The sequence below is a fragment of the Vulpes vulpes genome, chromosome 5, assembly GCF_048418805.1.
Source record: "Vulpes vulpes isolate BD-2025 chromosome 5, VulVul3, whole genome shotgun sequence".
Classification (NCBI taxonomy): domain Eukaryota; kingdom Metazoa; phylum Chordata; class Mammalia; order Carnivora; family Canidae; genus Vulpes; species Vulpes vulpes.
Window position 1 is genome coordinate 132690240 of NC_132784.1, and position 21699 is coordinate 132711938.

Sequence of the window (21699 nt, forward strand, 5' to 3'; positions counted from 1 at the left end):
GGAAGTATACCTTGCCTGTTGCTGAGAAGTTACTCGATCTATCACAGTAAAACAAAAGTAGAGCAAGGATGACAAGGACAGAAGACCCAAGAAAGAGTTGACCAGTTTGGATGACCAGGAAGGGAGGGCGCCCAGACACCCGGTGATCCAAACTGCTCGGTGGAATGAAGTGCCCAGGGAAGATGGGTGCTCTCCCGAAAGGCCAATGATAAGGTTAGGAGGTTAAACGGGAAATGTAAGGATCTTAAAGAGACGAGTAACAGAGGAAAAGCTAAAGCAACTGCAAAAAAATGCATTATGGCAGGTATGTAAGCAGTGAAGAGAAGGTAAGAATAGATAAAGCACTTGTTCTTAAGGCTAGACCGATCACTGCTAGGTGAGTCAGGGATTAAAATGCTAGATCCCCAAAGAAGTAAGGCTGTAGATAACTCAACTGATTCTCGGCCTTTAACATCAACCTATGGACAGAAACACAGCAGATGTGATGTTGATTGTGAGATAACCACGGAGATATCAACACCACAGACCCTATAATGGAAAAGCTAGACTCCAAAAGATAGGATGGGGATGATCACCCAATATCCTCATCTTCTGAACTGGAAAATCAAAAATTACTATGAAAAGTTGATGAAGAAAAGGCATAGAGGTTAGAAGTATTTTTTGTAAGAATAAACACTAGGGAAATATCAGTAACACTAACAACATAGTATCAGTATTGAAAAGAGAGAAGGGTGCAATGTTGGAAAATCAAATATTTCCTCTGCTTTTGGGGACTCAGTAAATAATAGTTGAGTGAAAAATCATGACAGTCGATGTCAGGAAATAAAGGCGTAAGCACATTCTAGAGTTGTGATGGTTGTCTATCAAAAGAACTAAAACAAAAAGAAAAACAAAACAAAATAAAAAAAACAAAAGAACTAAAACAGAAATAACAAAAAGTGTCCTTGGCACTGGGGTTGAAGTCGAAAGGATGGGGTTGACTTAGCTTTCCATCTGAAGCTCTCACGTACTTTCTCATTTGTTGAAGTGAGCATGTGCTGCTTGTAAATATGATTTGGTTTTTTTTTTGGGGGGGGTGAGGGAGATGGAGAGGGGGGAGGGAGGGAGAGAGAGAGAGAGAATCTTTTTTTTTTAATAAAGATTTTATTTATTTATTCATGAGAAACACAGAGAGAGGCAGAGACAAGGGCAGAGGGAGAAGCAGGCTCCATGCAGCCAGATGCGGGACTAGATCCCGGGTCTCCAGGACCATGCCCTGACTGAGCCGAAGGCAGACGCTCAACCGCTGAGCCACCAAGGCGTCCTGAAACAAAGAATCTTAAGCAGATTCTTCCACTGAGCACAGAGCCCAACGTGGGGCTCAATTCCACGATCCTGAGATCATGACCTGAGCCAAAATCAAGAGTTGGACGCTTAACTGAGTGACCCAGGCACCTCTACTTTTAATGAAGATCAATAAAGTCTAAATGACAAGGAGAACTTCAAAGTTTCACTCTGGATCTTTTTAGGGAAGATAACAAATATTGGAATAATCAAACCATCATCATTTAGAAGAGAAGCTTTCACAAACCCATTTTTCCTGTCCAATTTTAACAAATCAGTTTCAGGGAGACAACCCTGCTCAGACCTGCCTCAGCTTCCCAGTTTGGAATATCATCACTGGGAGTGGAACCCTAGCAACACCCGGTTACAACTCCTAAGTGGACCAGGGGTGCACAGCTGCTCAAATGTCATCTCACGTTGGCATTCACGGAATATTAGCTCTAATTGTTCTACTTAATGTGACATCATTTGACGGAGTTGAGCCAACCTTAACAGGTTTTGCAAAGCCTTTAGCCAAGGCTATAAAAGATCCTCAAAGTCGTTGAAAATAAAACGAGCTCTAAAAGAACACAAGATATCTTCACCTACCACCCTACCAACGATGCCCCGCTTTAATGCTCTGCCTATCGTGATACCTCACTGGCATCCCTAGCATAAAGCTTCCCCTACAAGATTTCAGGACACAAAAAGCTCATCTTCAATACTAACTTTGAAAAGAAAAAGGTGGTTAGGAACATTTACTTTAAAGAATGGAATTATTTAGGGGCTCCCGCATGTCTCAGTCAGTTGAGCACCTGCCTTTAGCTCAAATCATGATCCCAGAATCTTGGGATGTACGCCCTGTACCGGGCTCCCTGCTCGGTGGGGAGTCTGCTTCTCCCTCTGCCCCTCACTCCACTCATGTTCACTCTCTCACTCTCTCTCAAATAAATAAATAAAATCTTATTTAAAAACGGAATTATTTAAAACTGCAAACAAAACTCAAAAGCAAATTATCTATGCTATCAGACTCAAGGGAAAAGAAGACAAAGCTCCAGCTTCTGGGGATCTTGCCATTTGTACTTTGGCTTTTTGCAAAACTAGGCTGGCAGTGAAATGAAGTGAGCACTTTGTAATAAATATTTTTACCTTGGTCTCAGATACTATTAACTCAATAAGGACAAGCAGGGATACAACACATAATCATTAATATCGCCCACGCGTCCAAGTTCATTTACTCCAAAACTCAATCACACAATGCAGCCAGCAGAGCTTGTCAGCCAGACTGAATCGGGGTCTCGTTCCTAACCCCACAGAGTCCCCTCCACACACTGTGTCAGGGAGGGATTCACATGACAGGAGGATCATGCTTCCATCCTCTATCAGCACCGTGCAGGATCTGGACTGTCCCCAGAAGGGGGGCCAATCCCAGCTCTGATACCGAGCTCTGTATAACACAACTTCTAATTGGAATCTTAATACTCAGGACCCAAAGCCTCAGAAAAAAAGAAAAAGAAGAAGAAGAAGAAGGAAAGGAAGGAAGGAAGGAAGGAAGGAAGGAAGGAAGGAAGGAAGGAAGGAAGGAAGGGAGGAGAGAAAGAAGCCTTAGAGTCACGCTCACCTAGTAACTCATGACGAGCAAGACATTTCAGAAAATCTAAAGACTTACAGCAGGTGACTGGCATCAAAGGACAAGACTGCACTGTTACCAAAACGTGAGAACATTTTAGGGAGAGCCTCTTGGAGTAAATTTACGAGAAGGAGCTAACTGTAAGGCAGGTCCCCAATGCCTCTCCTCGGCGGGGTAGACAGTCCCAAGGGCTGACCACTCGCTTCTGTCAAGACTGGGCTATCTCCATCCCGCTGTGTGGTCACAGGACAGTAAGAACATGTTGCCACTGCTACGAAATATCAAGTTCAAACAACTGAGCTTCAAGGGGACTCGTGTTTAAGAAAAATCGAGTGTGAAGGACCAAAAGTGGCTCCTGAATGCTTCACACCCTACACTTGGTTCCTTGTTACTGCGTGAACCACCAGGAGACAGAGAAAAGAGGAAAAGAATACTCCAGGCGGCCTCTCTCATACACAGAAGTGCCAATGGAGCCTCTACCTGTCCTGGATCCGAGACAGGCCGATGCCAACTCAGAACCTCCAGTACCTACGAGCCCCTTAGACGCCAGATGGGGTTCACAAAAGGACGGGCAGGTGCGGTCGGCCTGGTGGGATGCACAGCGACAGGAGCACAGACCAAGCCTCACTGGCTGCAATATGAGCAAGGGTCACTATCAACTCATGTGAAATTTGCCCCCCAAAGGCCTAAAATTCAGGGGAGCATTTCAGACCACAGTTCAGAACCCCTCATAAATTAATGAAAGGCAGACATGAAAGCTAATAACAGCTGGAACGGATCAAGCAGAAAGAAAATGCAGCCTCGGCATATGTGTTCTGTGAATTTCTTCGAGTCCATAAATTTGATATTTGGAAGGAAGAAGGGAAATGTTAATTAAGAGAAATTTCATACGGGATTTAAATGTACCGTGCAGTCAGGGCTCTACTGTAGCACCCCTCGGAGTCAGAGATCACCCCCAGTGAGCCCGGGTCGTGCCTTTCATCCTGCACGTGATACTCGTTGATAGGCTACTTCATCGCTTGCGGGTGTTTTCGTGCCTTCTCTCCCCAACACAGAAAATGAAGAGTCAGGGCCATACCTTTTATTTTTACTGTAGGTGGCACTAATGTCGAGGAATCAAAAAAATATCTAAGGGTCGCCTGGGTGGCCCAGTCGGTTAAGCACCTGTCTTTGGCTCAGGTCAGGAGCCCAAGGTCCTGGGCTTGAGCCCCGCCTCTGGCTCCCTGCTCAGTGGGGAGTCTGCTGCCCTCCCTCTCCCTCTGCTGCTCTCCCTCTCTCTCTCTCTTGCTCACTCTCTGTCAAATAAATAAATAAAAATTTTAAAAATATATCTAAGAAGCCATCGCTCAGCCTTTTAGAGAAGGCTGCAAGTGTTACCCTGTTGCAGTTAGAAGTATCTCCAGAGAGGAGTCACTCTGAAGTCAACGGTCACTTTCCTTACGGACTTGCATTGGATCACCAGACCCAGATGGATCTCAGGTCGGATCTGGTGCCCGGAAACAGCTTTGCGAGGTTAGGTCTGGGGGCTCCCCTCATGCTACCCGCAGGCCTGAGGGAAGCGGGTCCCATGGGCTCCCCGTGCCTGTCCTCGCACATGTTGTCTGTCTCACCCTCTGCAGCCGCGCTCTCCTTCCTCCAGAGACACCCTGTGCCTCTGGTCCTTTTCATCTTTCCTCATGAGTCATCCTTCCAGCTGCCCCTTCATCATGCTAATCGCTTCTCCCAAGATCCTCACACTTTATCTGTGACACCCAAGCCCGGAGACCAGTTGCTGCCCATGTTAGCAGGACGCCAAGACGCCTCTGTGCAACAGGCCTGCGTTCCCCCCTCTCTCTTTCTGCAAACATTCCAAATATACTTAAAAACAAAGGTGCTCTCTCCTTGCCTCCTTCTCCTGGGTGGAGCAGGGTGACGTGTGGCCCTGCGCAGTCACACAGAGGAACACGTAAGGGGCTGCTGTCCCCAGACAAGGCCGAAGTGGAGCCAGATACTGCATTACTCTGCGGACATGCGGAGGCTCCAGTTACTTATACAGGCTGCTCTTTAGAATCGAGTTCACATAATGCATCTATCTATGGTCCACACAGATGGCCTATGTCCCAAAAGCCACCACCGGCATAGGGGTTCCCAGGGGCACCGTGGAGAGGACACAGTTTAACAAGACAGAGAAGAACAGTGCACGCAAAGCCTCCCTCCCAAACCCTCAGCCAGGGAGTCCAGACTGGCACTGGGAGCAAGATCTCTCTAAATCCCAGTTGACTCATGCACCAAATGGGTTTGTGCAAAACCTAAATGAGTCCTCAGCCCAGCACCTGGCACATAGGGGCCCGCCGTGGAGATGGTCGGAGTCTCCCAACACACCTAGCCCCCAGAGCAGGGGCTGCAGAGAGGACTAGGGGGCCCGCCTGTGATCGCGTCCCAGGCAACTTCTGATTCTTCGGGAGAGTATCACTGAGAAGCAGTTTCTCCTCCTCCCCTTGTACTAACTCCTGGGGCACAGCAATCACAGAGGCAAACACAGGCACACCTGCACTCTCCCCCTGCTCGGATCCACTCATCAGCGACTGTAGACGCCCCCAAGGGCACGTCAGACCCCTGCCTGTCACCACTGGCAGCGCCGCCCCTGGTTCTGGCACAGTCCCCAGGCTCCCCCAGCAGGCTGAGCATGAACCCCTGCCCACCGGGCTGCCCGTGCACAGCTAGCTTTCAGCATGGATAAGAATTTGAATTCTGGGGCCAAACAGTGTGAGTTCCAACCTTGGTTCAGGCACTTCTGAACCATATACAAATGGGCAACTTACTTGGTCTACTGGGCCTCAGTTTCCTCATCTGCTTACAGGGAAAAAAAATCAACTTCTCATACGGTTATTATGGGAATGTAATACATTCCAAGCCCTGACATAATGCGGCACAAAGAGAGGGTTCAGTTTCTGCCTGCTATAATTTCTAAGAGAGGAGGACTATCTCCCTCCCACCTGGGTCACTGCAACAGCCTGCTGAGTCACATCCTAATTCTCCACTCTGGCCCCTTGCGACAGCCCCCACACGCTAGCCAGAGTAATACTCCCCAAGAAAAAAACCCAACCAAAAAAAAAAAAAAAAACCAACAAAACAACAAAAATAAATAAATAAATAAAATAAAATAAAATAAAATAAAATAAAATAAAATAAAATAAAATAAAAAAAGAAAAAGCCCAACCACATCACTCCTTCCCATGCTTTCCCTTGGCCCACAATTTCCCCCAGCCTGTCCCCTCAAAACTGCCCCACTCCCTCGCCAAGCCATCATACTAGCCTTCTCTCTGCTCCTGGACACGTCCACAGCAACCCCACAAATTCCGCTCTTTAAGTGGAATGCTCTCCCCTTAGATCGTCCATGGCCGGCTTCGTCATTTGGGCCTCAGCTGCAGGGACACCTCCAAGCAAGGCCCGGTATGTCACTATGCCCCCAGTCTCTCCCCTCACCACCACCGAGAGCACCAGCTGTGCGGGCTCAGTGATGTCTCTGCCCAGGTGTTTGGTGCATGTCCTCTGGCTGACCTTGTCAAATGCTGACCCCTCGGGACCTAGACAGTGTCTGGCTCATAGCAGGCTCTCGAAAAATGCACCGGATTTTTGAAATGAGGATAAATATCATGTATCATGTACCCAATGGAGTAAGACGAGAAGCACACCAACCAGGGGTGTGCTCAGAGGGGCTGGGTACACCAGAGGCGCTCAGGTGCCTCCAACTGCTCATTGCCTATCTCTCTATGTCATCAATTTATAGCAAGTGATAGACAGGCTATATCCAAAACATCATTAGCGATAAAAGAGGCTACATAAAAATGCATCCCATAGCCACAGATACATGAAATATAGCAGTAAATTCCATGTTCGAGCTAAAGAGTCAAGCTATGTGGTCACATTTGTGGAACCAAGCTGAGATCTCAGAAACCAGGTGTGAGATCCATTGGCTCACAAATGGGAGGGGAGGAGGATGGCAATGACATTTCATGACATGCCTTCCTTAAGGGGAGAAATCAGGGATGGGGAGGAAATGTGAATTCTTGCTGCCTTTGAAAGCAGGCTTATTCCACGAAAGCAAGATGGAAAAAAAAGAGATGGTGTCTGTTTCCTGGCCTCTGCCACGCGCACTTATGGGATCCTCTCTAAATTAGGACAGAGGCGCCTCCTTTTATTCCCCTCACAAGTCAGGAGCACAATCAGGATGCAGATTTTGTCCCCCCCCAGCCCCCCAGCGGACAAGTAAACACCCAGCTTCCTGGGGTGGGCTTCCTCTGACCTGCACAATGTCTGCTGATTAGCCTCGCAGCCCCCGCGGAGGGGTCGCGTCTCCTCCTCAGGGGTCCCACCACCTTCTCCTAAGATCCTCTCTGTCCAGGCCGGATTGCGGGCTTCAGCTGCCACTGGAAGGCTTTGTTCCCATCCCCTTCCCCGCCCCCCCAGCAGCAGCAGCATTAGCTACTGGATTTCCCAGCTGAATTTCACTTTATTTCAGGCCCCCACCCCAAACCTCATCAAGAGCCCACTTTCCCCACTTTCTCTAGCTTGATGGATATTAAAGTTTAAAAAAAAAAACAATAATAATAATAAAACTCAAGGGTTTTGTTTGCACTTTCTCTAGCTTGCACTTTCTCTAGCTTGATGGATATTAAAGTTTAAAAAAAAACAATAATAATAATAAAACTCAAGGGTTTTGTTTTTTTCAATCGTGAACATTATATATTTTGAAGTTAAAATGGGTCTTGAAACAGGACACTCTTAATTCATCAGAAATTAAGCCATATTTATTGTTGATGTTTGGGATTTGCACTTTGAGATTAAGAAAGATACTGTAGCAGTCTAGGTTATCTGACACAGAAGAACTCAGAAGTTTGAGAACTTCTGGATTTTGCTATTAGGAATTTTGCTGTCTTCAAGGGAGGACCTGACACGCCACGCAGGGCAGAGCAGCACATGAACAAGCAGTGGTCAGAAGTCGGGAGGGCCGCAGCGGGACAGGAATCCCCTGCCTGCAAATCGGAGGCAGGAGGTGAAGTCTCTGAGACCAAGAAATTCTGGGTGAGCAATGGGAAACACAGTCAACCAAGGATCTGCTGAAATACCTCAAAGCTATGAACCACGTCCCAGGGATCACCCCAGGGACTCATGTAGGGGAAAAGCGGCTTCCCAGGAAGCCTATCCACTTCCACCCACTTCTCTGAGCTCCACCCGCCAACCACCCTCTTCCCGGGTCCTCATAAAGGATTTCCTTCGTAAAGGATCCTGTCTACCTCTTTGCCACAGGGGTGAGTTCAGATGTCCCTTCCTCCAGGAAGCCCTCTGGACCCAACTCTGGGTCAGGCATATTGGTACCTGCTCCCAAAGGACCCTGCATTTGCCTTGCTGAAATAACCTTTGTGCTGCCTTTTTGCATGGGCTCATCCACGTGTCTCAATGCCCCACCAGCCTAAGGTCCACGGAGGCAGGGACTTTGTTCCTTCTTTCTAACACGAGTTAGCACTTAGGAGGCCACTAAAGTATACACTGAAATAACAAATGACTAACAGATGAACACAAAAATACCAACAGCTGAATGAATCAAAAATTTTCCTCATTTCATGCTAAGAGGCAGAAACTCACCAAAACTGAGGTTGATAAAAAAGCCTGGACCCCCCCCCAAAAAAAAGAAGGGAAGACATTAGGAAGATAAGAGCAATTAATCGTATGACAGATCCAAAGTGTGAAGACCAGAATGTAAAAGCTAAAGGATCTGAGGAAGTTGGATACTTTTCAAAGAGTACCGTAAGAATCCGAATGCTATCAGAACATAGGAAGGACAGAGCAATAAAACGCCAGATCGGTTACCCTAAATTCAACCCAACAGTAAAAGGCAACAAAGAGAGAAAAATCCAGTCCTTTCACCATGAAGTATGAAGATACGGCACAAACTTATCGATACAAGATCAAGAAAGCCAGGGCAGGACAGGAGACACAACTTGCAAGAGACATCAGGGGTAACGTTCTTTAATTATACAAGAAAAAGGAGGAGGGGCCAAGGGTAATGTTGCTCCATTAGGAAATGGGACAAAAAGTTGCTAGCAGATGGCTGAGGAGTGGCAGGAGTGGCTGTGTTTCTCATGCTTTACTCTATGAAGGGGGGACAGGGGAGGGGGAGGGATGGAGGGATAGAGGGATGGGGGAGCGGAGGGACTGGGAGGGGACAGAGGGATGGGCGGAAAGATCTATGAGCAACTCAAAAAAAATGCTGATTGCGTTGGGTGGGTGCCAAATTAAGAATGGAAAATAATTACATGGAATATTTAAACAACCGAGTTCATAATCTCAAGCCTATCTGGAGATGGAGGGTCCTGTTAACACGGATTACACGCATACTTGGACGCTAACACGTTGGAAAGATGTTACCGAAATCAGAATTGCCTAGAGATTACTGAACGCAAAACAAGTCATTAAAATTTGGAAGAGGAAAAAAAAAATAAAAATAAAAAATTTGGAAGAGGAGAAACAAATGTCACATTCACCTTAACTACAGGAAAAATACCCACCTGTTTCGATTTTTAGAGGGGTGTCAAAACCCGCGGGACAGGTGGATCTCCAGCGCTAGTCCCACGGTTCTTAAAAAGAGGATCCTCCTCTAGGTCTGCGAGCCAACTGCCGACTTATCCCAACGTACCACAGTCCACGTCAGATGAGGGCCCCAGCAGATGTACCCCCGCTGGATGTGCACGAGAGCAAATACCTGTGCTGCTTTTGAAAAGTCCAACTTATAAATAGGTATATATGTGTCATAAGTGCCTACTTTCAGAAAAGACAGGTGACTATGTTTGTCGGAGGTGGCATATAGGGACTAGAAATAAAATAGCAGCAGAAGCATCAGTCTCTTGCCAGGTGGCCCCTCCTGAGCAGCAGGCTCCGGACAGGACAAGTATCATCTGTGCTGTGACTAAGGTCCAGCAACAGGATAGCTCGCCCTTCTGCATCCCACAGGGGCTCTGAGGGGCCCTCCCGGTCCTGCCCCAGGGATTCTGGTGGGTGTACGAGCTGGGGACCACCCCGGGACCACCGCATTATTCAAAACACCAACGCACAAGCACAGTGCAGTGAGGTGCCAGGTGAGAATTATACGCCTACTTGGTGTCCTGGGAAGGGAAATAAATATCTTTGTGAAATGGACCTTAAAAGGACTCTCTGGGGAAGCAGTCTCTACTTACCCTGAAGACAGGAGGAAAGCACCAAATGACCCCAAGAGGAACAAGAGTATGAACGGAGTGGCCTGGGCCGCGGCCAGGGAGTCAGGCTTGCCTGTGGGGAGGCCCGTGTTGGGCCGCCAGGGAAGGGGGCCTGTGCCAGGACGCAACCAACAGCCAACTGATTTTCCCTAGAACATGGTCTCCCTTAGCCTTCTCTGTCTGTCCTTTTCCTGAATGTCCTTCAAGCTTTTCCCTGCTCTCCTCCAATAAATACATCCCCCAAATTCAATGAATAAAATCAAATAAACTTTTCCAAACACTACAGTGTTTTTCTCACTGTTGGTTCCATTTCTCAGGCCACCTGCCAAGACAGAGTATAGAATCACAGTCATATTAGGCACAAGAGCAGTCAAGGTTCACCGGCAAGAATCAATCTTCAACCCTTAGAATCACCCCTAAACTTCTACCCCTTTCGGCAGAGTCCGTTACCTTGCAATAGCCCCTTAAAAATCTATGGAAGTGGCTCACAGTTTGCAGGCCTTAAACGTTAGCTCTGGATTACTGAAAGAAACCCTGAATCCTTACATCGAATTTCTAATAGAAAGACCAGAAACATCACAGAGCTATTCTTAAGGTCACAAATGCCAGTTTTGCAGAGGTTCACAGACTGTTTGCGTCTCTCAGCTCCAGATCCCCCTGCAGTTCAAGACTGTCAGTGGAAGAAGCAATATACCTAGTGGAGCCCCCAAGGTCTGACCCAACATCTGTCCTTCTAGCTAACCAGTACAGTCTAAAAAACTTAAAAAAAAAAAAAAAAAACCACCAACAACAGAAAAAAAACAAAACCATACACACAGACACTCCTGATTGGTTCATCCACTGTTTTGCAAAGAGGTAAAAGACAGCCTGGATGAGAACAGAACTGTGTACTCGGGGAATTGTCACTCCCTGTGCAGTTTGGTCGACCCCAAACTGTTCATTTGTGCCTTGTAGGCATTCTTGTCTCTCACTGTCTCCAGATGACACTCCAACAGTAGGAGAAACGTGAGCAGGTGCATCTATTAAATATGCAAAATACACACCTTCTCTCCCACTCACCCAGAAGATGCATTTCTAAGGGCTGTAGAAAGTCACCTAATATAAAGACAGACAGGTAGGAAAAAAAAAATCTTACTTTATCTTTTTCTTTCTTTTTTTTTTTTTTTTTTGTAGCACACAAGAATCCAAGGGGGCTCTGCACATCAGCTTTCCACAGAAAATAAATGCAAGCAATTAAAAATTCAGTTTCTTTTCTTTAAGCTAATTCCTCAGGTTTTGCTAATTAGCCACTAATAGTTCTGTCATCTGAGCTGGGAAACATAAGGCAGGATACCAGTGGTATGTTTTCAATCAAAGCATTTGCATGAAGGAATGAATCATATTTTCCATGAGGGATTACTACTGCTTGGGAGCAGTTGGGGGCAGAAGAAAAGCATCTTCACAACCGTAAAACTGTAAAAGAGACCTGAAATTTTAGAAAAGGGGACGTCCTTCCACTCCTTATACCAGAACCAGCAGGGGCCCTGTGTGGCATGACTAGTGAATCTGAGAAGCTCCCCGCAAAGACTCCTGCAGGCACAGTCAGAAAACGAGACTCCTCACAGGAAGACAGAAGACAATGAAACACATGTTTTCCGTAAAGAGAAGAGAATAAAAGTTAAGTGTCGGCCAGGGTACAGGAATGCTTTAACTATTATGTCACCTGCCTTCACAAGTTCCTAAGAGAATAAATGAGTGGCAGTAAGTGAAAGCAGGGGGGTGCTGGTAGTTTGACATACCTGGCCACGGAGGGAGCCCCTGGAGAGTAAAAGTGCAGAGAGGGCTTTAGGCAGGAGATGGGCCTCCTATCCTGACGCCAGCACAAGCAGGTCAGGTCCCGGAACCCCAGCCCCCCCTCCCACTCTCTCCCCAGTTATAAAGCGCTCATGATCCTGCAGCAGCACGCCTGTCAGCATCACCCCACGTCCGGGCCACGCGGCTTGAGCATCTACTTTCTTGCCTTGATATACAAGTCCTTCACAGCTACCCTTCAGGAGAGAATGCCCTCCAGTGCCCCCCGTGAGGATTTTATTCCAAACATATGTTGTGAATGTTTGAAGTGCCCGCTAGCGCTGGTATTTCTTTTTTCTTTCCCTTTTTTTTTTTTTAAAGTCAAACCCACAAAACCTAAAATACTTTGCATCCAGCCTAAGTGCCGTTTGTGAGGACGCACCACTGCATACCCAAGGATAATCGAGTCTTGCGCAATAAAAATTGTACAGATGTCCTTCTGAGGGTAAAGAAATGATTTTCCCTTTTCCGGTCTTACAGGAAGCCTGCCCACACGTTAGAAATACAAAGTCAGTATATATAGAAGCACAAATTAGGCATCTTGGAAAGCCCACATTTTCCAACCACAGAGCAATGAAGGAATTCCTGGGAGTGTCCCCATGCCCAGCCACACCGGATTGGGGGAGTCTCTTCTCTCCAACAACCTGGTGGAGCTGGCAAAGACTCACAACCGTACAACCCTTCACGTTTCTGAACCTTGAGCCGGCGAAGGTCTGCACTGAACTTGTGTGTGGACACTGTCGCTACAGGACTGACAAGCGAAGAAACGTGATCGAACGAACTTTCAGGCCTCGTATGAAAAAGATAGCACTTTTCTCCTACACTAAAAATTCATGGAGGACCTAGCGACTTCAGCATTGCATTGGTCATTCATTAGCTTGATCTGCATACTGAAATCTAGATAAGGTAGATAGATTTTATTATAAAGTCCCCCCAAATACTCATTATACTGGTGGAAGACTAGGTAATCCAATAGCGTTGGAGAAAAAGTAGAGTTACAGCCTATCTAACTCCCTGAGGCTTAGTTCAGGATGTCTTTAAAATATTTCACATGAATAATTCTGTAGCTTTCATTTTTCCACAGGTATTGAGCTTGTATTTGGTACATAAAACACTTTCTGCCAAGAGTTTAAAAGGTCAAAACTTCTCAAAGTCATTTAAAAGCTTTAATATTTCTTCACTTACAAAATTGGAAAACAAATTACAGTCAATTCATTAAGGTTCAGGGAGAAAGGTCACGCTCAGAAGGCCGCCGTACACAGTGCTGACCACACCAACACTTTTCCTAAGGTTTACAGTCCACTCGGTCTCTAATCGGTTTATAGAAGACACAGATCTCAGGGAGGCAGAGCAGCACACAAGACCGCAGCACTAACAAAAACAACTTGGTTTGGATAGTGAACTCATCACATACGAGCAGAGGTGGTGATGGTAGTGGTGGTGTCAACCGTGGTGATGGTGGTACTGACGGTGGTGACCGTGGTAAGTGCTGATGGTGGTAGTGCTATTGGTCGTGTTGATGGTGGTGATAGTGCTGGTGTTGCTGGTGCTCATGGCAGTGATGATGGTGAGTGCTAATGGTAGGGGTGGTGGCAATGGTGGTGATGATGGTGTTGGTGGTAGGGGATGGTGCTGATGGTGGTGGCGCTATTGGTGGTGATGATGGTGATAGTGTTGGTGGTGACGGTGGTGGTAATGGTGGTGGTGGCCGTGGTGATGCTGGTGGTGGTAATGATGGTAGTGGTGGTGGTGGTGGTGGTGGTGATGGTGGTAGTGATGACCACAATGATGGAAAGGAAGGAACAGGAGGAAGTAGAGGCATAGGAAAACAATTGCCATAATAATCGGAAGCACTCACCCTGAGCCAGAGATTCTATTAAATACTATATTTGCATTGTCTCCCTTGATTCTCAGGAAAACACCATGGAGCAGCAGTCACATTACAACACCAAACATATGGTTAGGAAATGATTCCTAGAGGGGTCAGCACACTTGGCCATGCTGCAGGGCCGCTACCTGGCAAAGCTGGACCTTGAGCCCAAATCCTCTGCGCGGTAATCCAATCTGTGTAATCTCTAGAACTCCCCATCCATGTTATATATGTAATAATACCATTGACTTATGACCAATTTAGGGGGTACACTGGGATCCCGGGTCAAAATGGCATCTGCCAGTTGGTTATAGGAAACGTACGTAGTTTGTCAGTCATCATGCGATTTTAACAGCGACTTGGGACAATACAGTGGGGAAAGCTAAGGAGCATCCAACCTATTGATCTCTGTCCTCTAACTAGAACAGTTCGCAGCCCCAGTAAAAGCTCTCCAGTGCCCCACGCTAGTGAATATTCCACTGGAGGCCCAAGGGCTGGGTCGCAAACGCACGCCGCCAAGAGGCGTCGGGGATCCCAGGTGTGCCAAGCGCCCATTCCTCAAACGAAGGGGCTAGGAGACAACGGGCAAACCGTTAGAACACATGGACCCAGAGCAAGCTGCAAGCTGAATGGCTCAGGGAGAAAGTTAACGGTCATCTGCCCACTTCCATCAACCCAAAAAGAAGTATCCGTCAGCTGTCCTGCCCAATTAAGTGCCTCACTAATTAGTGGGCATCTGGAACAGAACCCAAAACCTAAGTACGAGATGGGAAACGTTTGTGTTCACACATCAGGACCAAAACAATGCAGGGAACTTGCGGCTAATAAATGAAACTGGATTCTTTTTACAACGTAAATATACTCAGGGAGTAGCGCTGTAGGTAGGAGGTTTGCAGGTCCGCTCACTGTCTCTGCACGGATGGTATCTAATAGAGACCCGCAAATAAAAGACACCACGCGGAAAACAATGTGCTCAGAGAAAAATCCTGCCAACACGACTGTAAACTCTTGTCCCTAAAAGAAAATGAAATAAACTTTAATGAAGGAAGAGAAAGAAGTGAGTCCCCCTCGCCCCTGAACCTCCTCCTCCTCCTCATTCCTGGATCTGTAAAACACCACTGCAGCAACTGGGCTGAGAAGCGCTCTCTAATCAGAGAAGTTGTAGGCTTTTTTAAAAGCTTAGAAGACTCCATAAAACCTTTTCCTCCACGCTTCTGACCACTTAAAAAATAATGTCCCCTCCATCTTTACCAACAATGTAATCCGGTCGGGGGTGGGGGGTGGGGGGGGAAGCCGTTGCTGAGACGTAAGGCTGCTCCAGGCCCTTTGATCTGCACCCTGATGAGGGAACATTCCCCTCTGCTGCAAGCTAGCTAACGAAGGGATGAAATTAGCTTTTATCCTGGGCACTTTCTTGAGGAAAAAAAAAAAAAAAAAGCACTAATCAGCTGTCCTTGCTAATCAGTCATCTGGCTAATGACCTTTTGCCTTAAAAACACTAAAATTTCTGAATGATGTGGAAAAGGGGAAACGCAAACCAGTCCCCCCTCTCTGGAGCTCAATGGATCATCTGGAATTGGAGCCGGGAAGGTTAAATGGCAAGTCTGTATCCTGGCAAGGTGATAAATCTGTAATCAAGAGCTGTAAGCTCTGGCACCTCAATATGAACTTCATTACTCCACAACCAAATTATATATATATATATATATATATATATATATATATATATATATATATATTTTTTTTTTTTTTTTTAACTAGAAACAGGCCACAAATAAAGTCAACCCTTATACCATTTTTCTTCAGCGAAAGCCATGGTGCATTTGTGTTCTGATCTGAGTCCTAGTGAATTACTTAAACTTTATTAGTGCTGGAAAAGGAGCTTCCCATGTTCCTGGCATGCTGGTGAGAGAGGAAAGTAAAACACGTAGAGAAATCTTCCACATTAAGGACCTCAGCCTTGATTTGCTCAAGAGGGGTTCGTTCGTTCGTCTTCCACCAGGAAGCAAAAAAAAAAAAAAAAAATCCTCAAAAATGAGGATGGCTGTTGCTCAGGATTTCGGCCAGTGCAGCCCACTTTAATAACTACCCTCCATCAACCAATTTTCCTCCTGCAGTGTCTACTTGGGTGGAAGAAATCTGGTTCTCGTTCCCAGCCAAGGTCCATGTGGATTAGCCACAGATGGACACCTTCCTGGGGGCTGCCCCATGGAGGCTTGGAGTTGCTTAGAGATGTAAGAAAATGGCTCTCTCTCTTAAAAAGAGGAATGGACAGGATGTAGGAGAAGGGAAAACAAACAAAACAAACAAACAAAAAAAAACAAAACCAGACAGTAAATTAAACACTGACATAAATTAATACCAGCCCCCGTCACCGGGAGAGCACGCGTGCACCCAGCCTTGCACAGCTCCCAGGACGAGGGCCACCGGGCGGGGACCACTTACGGTAGTGGGGCTCCATGTAACCGTTCCGGGGGTCCATGGCAAACACGGCCCCACGGTACGGCACCGAGGGCTCGGCCAGGTGCGGCAGGGACCCATGGATCTCCTTCTTGATCAGCGAGGCCCTCTCCTCGCTAGACGTCGAAGGCTCCTCGCTGATCTTGCCGAGCCCCTGGACGCTCTGTGGCTGCATAGTGACTGCGTTTCTTCTCTCTCTGTGATAGGTCTGTCCAGGACTTTCATCCTCTGGAGGGAGAAGGAAAATGAAAGCTCTGTGAGCCACTTGAAGGAGCAATTCAAACCCAGTAATCAATTAGGTCTCCTGCTCTGTCCCTCCTCCCCAAAAGGAAGCCTATTGCTCAGTCTTGGCAACTTTGAAAGCTACACCATGATGGGACAGTCTCCAGACAAAACTGCTCATGAATGAGGCTTCCAAATACAAATCGAAGGACGAAGGGGAGCAGGAAATGAGCCTAATAAGTTGAGATGTAGGGGGTCAGCGAATTATCATTGCCAGCTTACAAGTGAATCTGCCAGTGAGGCCTTCCATTAGGGACTTGCCAATAGCCCTGCAGGTCCCAAGCGGGGCTGGCAGTTTTGCCAGCCTGAGGCCGTGGATGTCCAGCTTTCCCCTGTCTGTCTGAGGAAGCTGGGCTGCTGCTCAGGAATCGGGCTGCTCGGACACCCACTGAGCCTCTGGGTGATCTGTGGGCCAAAGGACCTAAAGTGATCCAGAAGTTTTCCTGTTTTGTTTTGAAGTCAGATCTGTAACCCACTGCTTTAAGCGGAGCTAGGAATGGGACTAAAGGCCCACTAATTACTAGGGGTAAAGGTGCCCATCACGGAAACCTACAGTGCCCTTTGCAGGACACTCCTTTCTGCGGCCCCTAGCACAGAGCTGAGATCCCAGAACAAAATGGACTAGGACTGGTTGCCAGGGCAGGATGGCTCTGTGGGCGAGGAAGGCGTCCGTGATGCGGACCCAGGCACACGCTCTGCTGGGGTCCAGACGCTTCTTCACACACTAAGGAAACAGCTTGACCAAATTCCACATACATTCAATATTCCAGCTTCCTAATACTTCCGTTCCCTTTGATCTGTAGGAACTTCCCATCTACCCATTAGGGCTCTCTGCAAATGTGATTGGATGACCTTTCTAGAATAGCAGATCAAAGAAGCCATGCATAAAATTAAATCGCACGAGTGATCAGAACCCACAACAAATGGGCCAATTCATGTGTTAGAGCCAGACGCACACTCTACACTACGTACCCCCAAACAAGCTCTGCACTGCATCTGCAGACTGCGTTCTGGAAGGCAAGTACTGCTGGAAAAAAAAGCTGTTTGGGCATGGCTCAGACCTCTAATTTGAGAAGGAAGTCCCATTCTTCGTCTTAAATAGACATAATAGGTAAGTAATAACAGTGTTGCACACTTTGGATGGACAGATTCTGAACACCTTATCCCGACATATAGACGTACCTTCAAAGCATATTTCATAAAGTAGTTAGATCTGGCTGAGAGCCCTTAAAAAACAGGAAAAGTATGCTTTAGCAGTTTCATGGCTGTACAAATTCAGAAGAAAGTATAGCTATAAACATGGGCAAGCGTGAAAATATAAACTATAGTCACGACTACTGTTTTGTGATGACTAATGACTCGAACCACCCGAAGCCAGGAGCAATTTTAATCGCTCTGCCTGTGTCTGGGATTTGAAGAAATAAGCAATGTTTTGTTTTGCTTTGTTTTTCAGTCTGGCAAGTGACTTGCAAAACAGAATAGACAATGAGGTATGCTTTGGTCTTTACAGTGAATCTGCTGACTACTGCAGGGTAACTGTGAAACATTATTTTAGCATTGTTTTGTGCAGATCTTCACCGCCAAATCCTATAATTATGGGATACATTAGGAGTTTAATCTATCAAGTAACTACCAAGAAGAAAAAAAAAAGTCTTGGTGTAATCCCACATTTTCACACATCGATCTTTACAGAAGCAATTCAAACCATGCTTTTGCTAATTTAAGAACAAACTACCAAAAAAAAGAAAAAGAAAAGAAAAGAAAAAAGAAAAGAAAAGAAAAGAAAAAAGAAAAAAGAAAGAGAAAGAAAGAAAGAAAGAAAGAAAGAGAGAGAAAGAAAGAAAGAAAACCCTACATTTTAATTTTCCCTTCTGACTAATACTTTGAGGCTCCATTGCACCCTCATACTTCATTAGCAGTAAAGTTGCAGGCTATAGAATAAGGGCCTGCAGTTACATAAAAGCAAAAGGGTGTCAAAAACATTAAAACTCTTAGGCGGTTTTATAAAAATTCCTATAACCTACCAATGGCCAAAGTCACATTTTCCACTCATTTGCGCCTGTATAAAATCTTTATTCCAAATTTCAACCTGAAGTGAACCTGTGGCCCTGGCCTGCAAATTCTGTAGAATGGACCTTCGTGTGGAAAGCCAGAGAGCCCTCACCAGGAGCCCCGGCGACACATAATTAGCATTCTCTGGTTAAGATGAATAACCAAGCTCCACTAATCTGTTCCAGGTTGAAAGCAGGATTCCCTTGACTTAATCTTCCTAGAAGAAATTAACTTTTCTTCCCTTAAAACTGCATCCCCATAATAGAGTGAGTTTCTTCGAAGCCAAGCCTTTATGATGAGCAGTTGAACCCGACTTCACAAATAATTGAATAATTGGCACGGCCTGACCAGAGTCCTCCCACGTCCCCCCTACCCAGCCTCCTGGGAGAAGGAAGTAATTGGTGGAGAGGGGGAGTGGGCGGTCGGGGCGGGGGGAGATGGAAATGGGGTGTCTTCAGCTAAGTGATTTTTTTTTCACAAGTACTCCAGTTTTATTATTTTCTTAATGAGAGTTGAACCTAACACGTGTGGATATGAAAGTTACAACGAGAAAGAAGCGCAGTTTAAAGTTTTCTGACTTCACCCAGAAAAACTTGACTAACGGCAGGCGAGGAGTTATTTTTTGAGGGTGGCAACTTCCATCAGACCTATAACCGTCCATGCCCACTCACTGTTACCTGCCCTCCGTCCTCTCCAGAAGCATCCCAGCCGACAAATACGTCGTGAAGACTACCCGGGGTACTCAGTTGCTGGGGACGGGCACTCGGATCACAACTTGACAGTACACACGCTCCGGAATACAAACAGCTCTGAGGCTGGAGAGCACGCTCTGCACAGTGAAAAGGAAACTTTCCAAGCAATATTCCTGCCTGCTCTTATAAATTTAGCAACCACTTCAGTAAGCCAAAAGACGAAAGCTGTCTAATCTTGTTCAGTTGTGCCGAGTTGTTCAATAAAGTTTGAGAGTCGGTGCAGACAGGCAACGCCAGGCCAAATTATTGACAGAAACATACTGTCCACCATGGCAACAGGCAGCAAGCAGTCGGCTGCAAAAATGTAAGCAAACAGCCCACTGCTCCAGGAGCATCTGCCAATGGACTTTCACGGCCAGACACAAGGGGACTGTTCGTGCTTCTCTACGTTAAACAGCTGCTAACTCGGGAGTCACACGGAAACGTGCCACTCACTCCAAAAAGTCACAGGAAAAAATGATTTGAAGCCCTGTCCTCACAATCCCCCTTTGTACCTCCGCCCCTGTGCACAGCCGGGCTGGAGGGCAAGTGAACAAACTCCCGCCCCCAGAGGGAGAAGCTGCCCAAGCATCACCACGTTTTGCCAACAGGTCCCAGATTCTCCAAACTCCTCCAGAGGCAACCGACGTGGGGTCTGCGGGCCACGATCTCGGAAAACTCGGAGGTGGCTCAGCGGCACGGGACAAAGGCTTAAGGGCAGGGCGCTGCGGGAAGCGGGACTCGAACACACACTCCTGGGCCCCGACTCACAGCCTCCTGCACCCTCTTTCCCTGCCAGCCAGGAAGCAAGTGTTTATTTTTTATTTTTTATTTATTTATTTTTTCTTTCCCGCCTGGACCCCGGATGAAAGTTTCAGACAAGTCTTCCAGCCTAAAGACAAAACCCTGTACCGCGTCACCAACTAGGAACACCTCCTGTCACCCTGGCAAAATTAGCTGATCGGGAGCTCACGGTACGTGCACGTGGCCACCTTTTAAAAAAATAATAAAAAAATTAGCATTGATTTTTTTTTTTACTATTTTATTTATTTATTTATTTCTATTGGAGTTCGATTCGCCAACGTAGAGCGTATCACCCAGTGCTCATCCCATCAAGTGCCCCTCCCCTCAGTGCCCGTCACCCAGTCACCCACAAATTAGCAGTGATTTTTGAACTGTTCCCTTAGATCCTGTTTTAACCCGGGTGCTCCTCTCTCTTCCCCCCAAGACAGAGGAGACACAGAGTCAAAGACAACGGGCAATACTTACAACTCGGACCCCAGGCTCTGGCTAGCTACTTTCTGCAAACTTCTCCCAGTGGGCTTTCTCTGGCGTGCAGACCCCTCTAGGAACGTTCTCGGTGTCTCCCTGCCTCCCTTCTCCCTCTCCCAGGCGGTGCTGCTCCCATTAGAGGAATTAAAAGTGGTTGGAGCCATGCTAAATTTAACAAGCTCATTAGTATTCTTTCGGAGTGCTTCCGAGTGAACTCTCTATTCAAGCCGCTCTCTCCAGCAGAAGGGTCAGGCGGCTAATCATTAAATCAAACTAATGTCACCCTATCACAATCAGCCCGAGCGAAGGAGGGTTTATTATTTCAGTTTATGCTAAATAAACGGTTTTACAAATGGTCCCCAAGCAAGGTCAACAGCAGCTTCAATTACAAGAGAAACTTAACAAGACTCGCTATAAACCAAGTACTCCGTATTGACTTAAGCACAAGCTCGGCTGCACATATTGCCACTAGCAGGGCTGTACAGGAATGCAGATTGTAAAATAAAGGCCGGGGTGGGGGGGGTGGGGGTGGAGGGGTGGGGGGTGGGGGGTGCTTCTTTCTTTGCCAGAATTTGCGACTGCACAGCGACTCCTCATTCACCTGTCTCCAACCAGCTAGCCGCTCAGCTCAATTCACCCCACACAAAGGCTGGAGCCCAGACCTCAATGGACCGAGTGAAACATGTTCAAAACTAGGCTCTCTATTGTGACTGAATTTCTTAACATCTTTTCAAAAAGCGGAGAATGCCTTGAGGCTAAAGGAAGAAACAGGCTAATGGTGAATTGGGAATTCTGAGCAAATTTCAGAGCCCTTTCCTCCTAGCTTTTGAGGTTGAAAGCAAGCTCTTTCCTTTCAAGTTTCAAAGTCCTTTTTCCTCCCGCAGTGTCACAGAAGGATTTGAAAAGAAGGTAATTGTGCTCGCAGTCTCCCTGATCAGAGCTTACGTCCTATTTCTGGTATTTCGGAATACTTCTTGCAATAATAGTGCATATAGCTCAATCCCTTAACCGGCCTGCACTCTGCAATTGCTCATTAAA

The 21699-nt window shown here is 46.7% G+C and overlaps 1 protein-coding gene across 4 annotated transcripts in view; it reads right to left on the minus strand.

Moving 5' to 3' along the window:
- Window positions 1-21699, minus strand: part of GLI3 (GLI family zinc finger 3) — a 269004-nt gene that overhangs the window by 161936 nt on the left and 85369 nt on the right. For 2 of the 4 annotated variants that reach the window (XM_072760061.1, XM_072760060.1), the window contains exons 1-2: window positions 20659-20857; window positions 16310-16552 (exon numbers count right to left, since the gene is read on the minus strand). In XM_072760061.1, the coding sequence (XP_072616162.1) occupies window positions 16310-16499 (190 nt within the window). In that variant the 5' untranslated portion in view covers window positions 16500-16552; window positions 20659-20857. Of the gene's footprint in view, window positions 1-16309; window positions 16553-20658; window positions 20858-21699 lie in introns of those variants that run through there. The other 2 variants (XM_072760058.1, XM_072760057.1) reach the window with 1 other exon arrangement.